The sequence below is a fragment of the Cyphomyrmex costatus genome, unplaced genomic scaffold (genome assembly GCF_001594065.2).
Source record: "Cyphomyrmex costatus isolate MS0001 unplaced genomic scaffold, Ccosl1.0 scaffold30, whole genome shotgun sequence".
Classification (NCBI taxonomy): domain Eukaryota; kingdom Metazoa; phylum Arthropoda; class Insecta; order Hymenoptera; family Formicidae; genus Cyphomyrmex; species Cyphomyrmex costatus.
The window spans coordinates 2,524,726-2,533,644 of record NW_017277125.1 but is presented as its reverse complement, the minus strand read 5'-3'; the positions used below and the strand labels follow the sequence as shown (position 1 = coordinate 2,533,644).

General features: G+C 34.3%; 2 protein-coding genes across 4 annotated transcripts in view; one reads left to right on the top strand and one right to left on the bottom strand.

Moving 5' to 3' along the window:
• Cka (Connector of kinase to AP-1) overlaps positions 1 to 5,402 on the bottom strand; it is a 7,419-nt gene extending 2,017 nt beyond the window's left edge. The window contains exons 1-8 of one of the 3 annotated variants that reach the window (XM_018541713.1): positions 4,617 to 5,402; positions 4,098 to 4,201; positions 2,867 to 3,067; positions 2,465 to 2,675; positions 1,664 to 1,825; positions 1,051 to 1,189; positions 386 to 510; positions 130 to 308 (exon numbers count right to left, since the gene is read on the bottom strand). In XM_018541713.1, the coding sequence (XP_018397215.1) occupies positions 130 to 308; positions 386 to 510; positions 1,051 to 1,189; positions 1,664 to 1,825; positions 2,465 to 2,675; positions 2,867 to 3,067; positions 4,098 to 4,201; positions 4,617 to 4,886 (1,391 nt within the window). In that variant the 5' untranslated portion in view covers positions 4,887 to 5,402. The remainder of the gene's footprint in view (positions 1 to 129; positions 309 to 385; positions 511 to 1,050; positions 1,190 to 1,663; positions 1,826 to 2,464; positions 2,676 to 2,866; positions 3,068 to 4,097; positions 4,202 to 4,616) is intronic. The other 2 variants (XM_018541711.1, XM_018541712.1) reach the window with 2 other exon arrangements.
• A 2,676-nt stretch (positions 5,403 to 8,078) lies between these two features.
• The window catches only part of wde (Fibronectin-III type domain-containing protein windei), a 25,045-nt gene continuing 24,204 nt past the window's right edge, over positions 8,079 to 8,919 (top strand). The window contains exon 1 of the mRNA XM_018541951.1: positions 8,079 to 8,105. The gene's annotated coding sequence lies outside the window, so the exon portion shown is untranslated. The remainder of the gene's footprint in view (positions 8,106 to 8,919) is intronic.

Sequence of the window (8,919 nt, the reverse complement as noted above, 5' to 3'; positions counted from 1 at the left end):
AGAGAGAGAGAGAGAGAGAGAGAGAGAGAGAGAGAGAGAGAGAGAGAGAGAGAGAGAGAGCACGTATCTTTAAAATGAGATATTACAATTAAACAGTTATTCTCATAATAAAATGTGAAATTTACGAACTTTTTCGCTGGTACAGTCTTATGAAGATTCCACAACTTCAGTGTATGATCATCGCTCGCGGTGATGAGGACTGGATCTGTGGGATGGAAGACGAGTGCCCTGACAGCGTCAAAGTGCGATCGTAACGTATATTTAGCGTTCCATGTTTTCCTGAACGTCTCTTTTGTGGTGGAAACCATCTATTGGATAAAATAACGGCATTAATAAATCATATCGAATCTTCTTGTGCAATATAGGAAGGATTCTGATAACTTACATCATACGATATTTCTGCATCGTTGTTAACACATAATTGTTCTAATTCTCCTAATTCCAATGTAGAATCACCTTCTTTATTTGGGCGTCTTGGGTCTGGTTGTAATCCTCTATGTAATGCTGCATCTTTAGGGAAGGTATTAATACATCATAAAACATAACAATACTATGAGTATTACGTTACAAGTATACAAGGTGTCCCAAAATTAACAACTCATTATAGCAAGAAAGTTTTCAAAAAATATTAACTAAAAAAGTTATTTATAAATTTTATTTAAAGGAATAGTTTCTGAGATATAAAAGTTCAAGTATTATATATCAATTACAGACTACATTTAGATAGCCATCTGTAAATATTGAGTACGCTGAAGTGCATTTACCAGCATTCATTCACTAATTACCACATGCGTGACTTATGGACAGATGGCCATTTAACGTAGTTTGTAACTGACTATCTTTAAACTCTTATCTCAAAAATTATCACCTAAAACAAAAATTTACAAATAATCTTTTTATGTAATTTTTCGAGAATTTTCTTTTTATAGCATTTTGAGTTGTGAATTTTGGGACATTTTGGATTATAAATATACGAAGGGTGTGTAAACAGATTTACATTTTAAAATATAAAAACGTCTGAACAATGTGTAAATTATGGATACTACTTACTCCATTCTGCAGAATTCATTTCCAAATTAATAGAACCAGGTGGTGATTCTTCGATTTCTGTGAGAAGATTTAATTCGTTTAACACTTCTTCTGCTTCTGCATCTGTATCAACATCCTCCGCTAGAAGAGGAATTGATGCCTGCAAAAACAAAAATCATATATCAGTTTAGTGATCTAAAGACTTAGAACACTCGTACCGAATGTTAGAGATCCGGGTTTGATCTCTGGACGAAATAATACTTTTTGCAATAAAATTATTTACAGATTAGATAAGATCTTTATAAAATGCCAATAAACATCAAATTAGTAAATTACTAAGCAATTTAATTTGTAATATTATTACTATAGTTCAATAGATTTTACGTTTCAAAATCGAAACATCAGTTCGGAGCGCAATTTAAACAATTACATAGATAATATATAAATTTAGAGAATTATTTAAGTAATTAAAGTCTAGCTTAAAGCTTTTTTTCCTTTCTTGATGTGTTTTTACATGTACGGTCCTAGAAACTCTTTGAAAAATCATATTGATAAAGCATATATAGCCATAAATAAATGTATGACGAAATTAAATGTTACAGAATAAAAGTATAAAGCAATAATGGAAATTTACTTTATTTGATTTGGTATCTGCATTTGCATCGTAAATTTCATCTTCTACATCTCCTTCCTCTTCTTCCATATCCATATCCGTGTGACGCAAAAATTCAAAATTCGCTATAACAGCCGCTTCTGTGTCTAATATCATTGCCTCTGCTATAGAAGATGGTTGCTGCTAGAATTGGAATATCAGATTTCTTATATAGAGATGACATATAAGATATTTTTCTATCATTTTTTAAGCTTTCGTTATAACTTATTAAAGATTTCATAAAAATGTTTATTTTGATATATGCAACGCGTATAATTATCATTCACATACACATAAAGATATTCAAGTTTTTTTTTATTTCAAATTTCAAAAAACAAATATATTTATATTTATTTTCAGGGAATGAAAGTAATTTGTTACTTATAACAAAGTTACAGTTATAAGTTACTTTTTTCGTAATTTCATTGATAACTGTTACTTTTTTTTAATAATTGTAACGGTAATGTAGTTTACATCTTTTTGATAATTATAACAAATTTTACAGTTACTTTTATCGTTACTTGGAATACAATTAGATACGGTTCGATTAGATACAAGCCAGTTAGAAACCGTTTAAGCATTTCAGATTAGAAAGTTTGATATCTGTCTGCTGTGATTGGTGGTTGTCGATTTTAAAAAAGTAATATAAAAGTAACGAAAAGTTACTTTTTCTACTCGGTAATAAGTAACATTTACACACACACATATATATACATACACACACACACACACTGTAACTTGTTACTTTTAAAAAGTAATTTTTTATTCCCAATTTATTTCTACCTTTTTGGGATCATGATGTTGGAAACCTCGGCGAATGTAATTCTTATATTTTCGCAAATCTTGATTATCCTGTACTATTTCTTCATTTCCATTTAACGCTGGAGTATTCATCTCTTCTGTGTCTGTGTTATTGTTTAAGCCAAGCAGAGATCGTACTCTGTTTGACCGTACATCTATTATTGTGTCAGTGTATCCAATCTCTTGCAAATATCTAAAAAAGGAAAAAACATTCGATATCTTTTTATGAATTAGATACTAATGTCTTTCTTTTTATCTCTTTTTACACAAATTAAATACTTTTTTAATTAAATTAAATACTAATACTTAGTAATTAAAAAATAAAAAATATTAATATTAGCAAATTAAAAAGTATGTCTAAAATTAAAAGTATTTTATACATACTGCCTCAGAAGTTGACGACCTTGTCTCCAACTAACATTACTAACAGAAGTAAATGAAGCTTCTCCATCTCCTCCTCCTCCTCCACTACCAAGACCACTACCACTTTCAGAGATATTGCACGTGGTACCTTCTTCATAAAGAGGTGGTTTGACATCTTGCATTACTAAATCGGTACCATATTTTAACTTATGATACCTCGCTCTGTAGAAATTACAAGACATAGCATTGTAAAGTCATCGTAATAGATATTATTATATAAAGTATAGACGCAATCAGTCTAATGATAGTTCTGTAGCATAATATTTATGTCTGTATTTCTCAATTGTATATGAAAACTTTAATAGTAAATTCAAATCAAATTCATCTAATTTCACATTGTGAACATAACAATCATAATTTATAAAAGTATAATATAATAATGTATTTTTTAATAAATAAAAAAGTATTTATTTTCATATACAGAGTATTCAGTAAAAATCATATCAATGTTTAAGGGTAAATTTCTGAAATCATTTTAAGATAAAAATTTTGTGTGTGTGTGTGTGTATAATATCAAAAAATTTTAATCTACAATAGTTTTTAAATTATAAGCATCTAAAGTTATCAAATCATAATCACTTAAAATTAGTGCATTTAGATATGGTTGATATTTTGTGTTAGCACTTACCTATCATATGAATGTAGGAACTTTAGGCAATATAATTCGCTAACTTTAAATACTTGTAATTCAAACACTATTATAGTCTTAACATTTTGGTATTAGAATTTTTATCTCAAAATAATCTTAGAAATCTACCTTTAAGTGTTGTTACAATCATTACTGGACACCTTATATATAGTATACGTACATACAACAATTATTTATTAAAATATATATAAATATTATATATAAAGATTAAATTTTAAACATTAATGCAAACAAAAATATTCATAAAATCTGTCTTTAATACATTGACTGCCAATTTATTCACATATATGATTTTCTAACAAAAGAAATGTATAGAAAACTAAACATGTTTTCTTACATAAATTAATTTTTTATTTTACATTTTTTAACATCAATCATCATTGATGACAGAAGTTTTTATAAAAATTTGGTATCATTCATATTTGAATGATAAAATATTATCAAAAACAAAAAGTATCATTCAATATACAAATAAGATATGAACGATACAGCCATCAATGTATTGAATAATATTACTGTAGTAAATATCAGTAAATCATTCACCTTTCTTGTTTAAGTGCATACTCTAACATTTTTATTCTCCTCACAAGGTCATTCTTCAAATTTTCTTGTCCTTTTCTTTCACCCTGAAGAAAAGCTATCCTAGCCTGTGTAATATAATACCAGGAAAAGTTAAATCAATGTGTCATTAATTAACTGCAGTGTTAAACTATTACAACTTCTTCACATATTCTATATGTAAACATTAATAAGTTAAGGTAGCTGTAAAAAAAAAAAGAAACACTTGCTACGCTTTTGACAGAATTAAGACGAATTGTGACGAAAATAACATTGATACCAATAAGTGTACATGTTCAAGCTTTACAATGCTAATTGTTAAGACGTTTTATTACATTGCTAACACGTTTCATCTGCGTTAACTCCAAGTAATATTTGTTCTGTACTTCCTTATGTGTCCCCTTTTGTCACATGATAGCTAAGGTGACAATAAGGTGGACGATTGTCTCGCGTACGTTGACGCGCGATCCGCGAGCTCCGCGTCGTCGTTCCGGGGACCCGTACCTGAAATTCCGCCCTGTCCAACTCCCATTGGGACCTCTCAAGCTCAAAACGGGCCCACTCGTGCTGGATGAAGTGCAGGATGCCAGGCATCGAGTACTGCGGCCGCTGGTCCTTGGCATCGCCGTTGCTGCCATTGTCGCTGCCGCCCTGATGCTTGTTGTTGGTAAGAGAGACGTTCGCGCTGCCGGCCAGTTGGCCGTTGTGATTCTGAGACGCGGGGCTGCAGCTATCCTCCATTGTGGCACCACAAAACTGGCTCGGCACCTTCATTTCATGACACGGCGGCCATTACAGCAACTTCCCTTTCTTCGCGGAGTACCCCAAGAGTGCTCTCTGGTCGGACAATATATTTCGATCGGCCCGTCGGGTAAGGAGACAATTATTACGCATGCGGACGCAGTTTCGATATAGCGGCTATCGTACCCGAGACTCCCGTGCGACAAGGAAAATGTCCACACAGACTTGCTCTAGACTGTTTCGCGGGTGCGCTACTGCGCTCCTGTGCACTCCAGTCAACTCCAGTGCGCTCCGCCGTGCACACGTCCGTGCGACGCTCGCTTCCGGAAAAGCGGAAGGGATCGCAGTCAACACGGGAGACAGTTTCCTTTTTACTGCTACGTCGGCTGCCTCCCTGTACGCCAACGGGTCAATGGGTAAAAGTTACCGTACGGCATGCTTCGCGATATCCAAAATCCAGCCGCATCTTGCTGACCGATACGCGTGCATCGCCGGAAATTCAACCTTTTTATTGGCACTAATGGACTCGTTTATTACCAGTATTACCACTGTCGCCGTCGCGCGCTGCAGATCTCCCACCTAAGTGGATCACACAAGATTGTTTTCCTAATCCTTACTACATTGCGATGTCGACCCCCATTGGCCTGTCAGGTTGCAAGCCAATCTATCATTCCCAATGGGTGCATCCAGAAGCACGACCGCTCATTGAGCGCTCAGTGAGCTCTTGTACCTGTTTGGTTTACATATTTAGATTTAATAGAATATGCCAATCAGATAAAAAAGCTCATTGAGCGCTTAGTGAGCGGTCGTGTTTCTGGATGCACCTAATAGGTGCATTCAGAAGCACGACCGCTCAATGAGCTCTGATTGGCATATTCCGTTAGGACGAAAAGCGGAAACGAAAATGCAGTAGCCAATCAGTACTCACGTTAGTAGTAAAGTAGTACAAAACTAACAGAAAGTCGACTACCAACGCGAGTTCTGATTGGCTACTGCTCTTCCGCTTCCACTTTTCGTTCAAGGTGTGAACCCACCCTGAGAATCGGTATAAGGCCGGAATCAGATTACGCATTGAACATTGAGATTAAAGATTGAAAGATTGAAAATTTGGCCAATCAAAATAATAGGAGCAAAAATTCTTTTATTCTCATTGGTCAAATTTCAATTTGAACAAAAATTTGTTTATTATAATGCATATAATCTAAAAATATTTTCGAAAAGATCGACTAAAAAGACAAAAGGTATTTTAGATTTTATTTCTTTTAACGTTACGTTTTCTTTTTACGTTGTCGTTTTTAAGTCGACACTGTGTAACACTGGCTGCGTTCAGCAGAAAAAGCAGTTTTGCAACTGTTGTAAAATTCTTATTAAGAAAAAAAATTCTTATTCTTATTAATTTCTTATTCTTTTTTATCTGATTGGCATATTCTATTAGATCTAAATATGTAAACCAAACAGGTACAAGAGCTCACTGAGCGCTCAATGAGCGGTCGTGCTTCTGGATGCACCCAGTGTAACGTTTCTGTGTCCTAGTTGGAAAACAGCCTTTGTGCATTCCTGTGTACGTTTGTGTCAAGATGTGTTGAGTAATTGGAAAGCACCCAGTGTTACACTGTGTCATCTGTGTATGTTGTTGGAAAACACCCACGGTGTGACACGGCAATCGTTGCATCCTTGTCGTTCGCTAATGTTAAATAAAGATGAGGTGATTGCTGTGTCGTAGATGGAAAGCAATCATAAGTAAGTATAGTAGTTTCACTCTCCAAAATTTATGGGTAAATGTCATGGACCTATTTATATGGACCGAGCATCCCCACCACATGCCTATAGAATAGACAAGGAAACCGTGATGTCAGGATATAAAGTGAGACAGCTCTCCATACTAACCTACATGCTCTGCTGCCATAGGTCCATGAGCAGCGCATGTAAGTTAGTTAGGTTAGTATGGAGAGAGAAAGTACGTGCGAATCATGCTGTCTCATTTTATATCCTGGCATCATGGTTTCCTTGTCTATGCTCGGTCCATATATTATAGGTCCATGGCAAAAGTATGTCTTAACGCATGCGCGAATCTCACAATTTTCATCATGGCGTCGATGTCACGTGTGGATACTGTGTCAATGGCTACGTTTACACCGTGCATTTAGGCCGCGGCCTAAACAATAGATGTCCTTGTTTATCTTGTAAGTTAAACCAGAGAGAAACCTGAGAGCGGCCATGGCGGCCTTTTTCCTGTAATGCTTCTCACTAGCGGCACCTAGAGTCCCTAGAAATACAGAGTCTGGCCATGCCCTCAAAATGTCGAAAGTGGTGGGGATATGTTCTTAATGCTTGCACTTTACACTTTCGTCCATAAGTAGAACAAGACGACGGTTATAATAACGACATTATTATAAGAAAGTAAATGAATAAATTGAAATATTTATATTTATTATAATAATAAATTTTATAATTATAAAATGATTTATTATTACATATTTTAAGAGAATGAAGCGCATGTAATATTATTTCTTCTCTAACCTCAAAATAATATTTGCGACAGTTTATTGATTACTATTATTAATTATTACATATAGAAATACTATTGAAATGCAATTTATTTACAGGATGACTTATTGTTGTGTACCCATAAGTGCAGCAATTCATCAAAGAATTCAAAAAAGGATTATTCTATGCATCGCTTGCCAACGAATATAGAGAGAAGAAGGCAATGGATAAAAAACATTAAAAGACTTGATATACATCCTTCAAAAGTTTATAATGTATGCGAGGTAAGTTTTATTTATTGTTGTCATTTGCAATCTTTTTTAATACAAGTTATCCATTTCGTGGATTATCTCCGTGTCTGAATCTACAAGATTTTCAATAAGCGCGCCATTTCCTCATATTGTGATTCGTGCTGCCATAGTGAGGGCAAGCTAATATGAACCAATTGAAAGCATGACCCGATGGCCAGACTCAGTATTTCTAGGGACTCTAGCGGCACTAACGTCCATTTTCGAGCTGCGGGAACTACGTACAGTCGGTTACTAAAAGGTTGCAACACTTTTTAATTCGATAGTTTTCAGAACTCGCAAAAATTCTGACAGAGCAGTCCAGCATCTCTGATCGTTTATATTCGGTGGTTATGATAGGTTACGAAAATTGTCAAAGTGACGCAGAATCGTTTTGTACACGGTGAAATATAAAAAATGTATTTGGCGCAGTGAAAGATTCTTAAGATACCCTTCGGATACCATAAAATATATCGTGGTAAGTAATAATAATAAAGTAAATGCTAAATTTGTTTTATAAATTTATTCATATTTTCAAAAAAGTCGACAACCAATCTGAAGCCCTCCTTTCCTTCTACTTCAGCGAAAAGAAATACTTTGATTAGCTGATTCTCTTATGCACTATGTATTATGCGTTATGCAAAAGCTTGTGTTTGATCTCATACCCTTAATGGCCGCACACTTTTGCATGACGCATAAAGGTGGCTTTTTATGCTGACACTTAACTCATTTTCAGCGTCATAACCACAGACTTCTATATATTACACTAGACTGCTAAGCTAACCCCTATTGTTTTTCTTATGTATGTACAAGTGTTATCTATGTAAAAGTATGCGCGAAGTGGATGCGCAGCATAGGCACTATGTAATGCCGGTTCTACATTAGTTGCAAGCCGATCGCAAGTTTATTGCGACAGCCAATCTGAAGCGTTGATTTCAAAATGCAAACTTGAGATTGGCTGTCGCAACGAACTTGCGATCGACTTGCAACTAATGTAGAACCAGCTTAATATGTCCGCCACGCAGGCAATGTGCACGTATATAGATCAACAGGGAATGGAAAGTTACTTTTTAAAAATAACTAGTTACAGTTACTCGTTACCGAGTAAAAAATGTAACTAGTTACAGTTACAGTTATCGCTTTTTAAAAGTAACTCGTTACAGTTACCGTTACTTGAAAAATAACTTTTCGTTACTTTTCCGTTACTTTTTTAAAATCAATTTAAAAATGTACTTTTGCATTTTTTTTTATATGTAATACTGACAAATATATAGTTTTATTTAAAAAAAAAA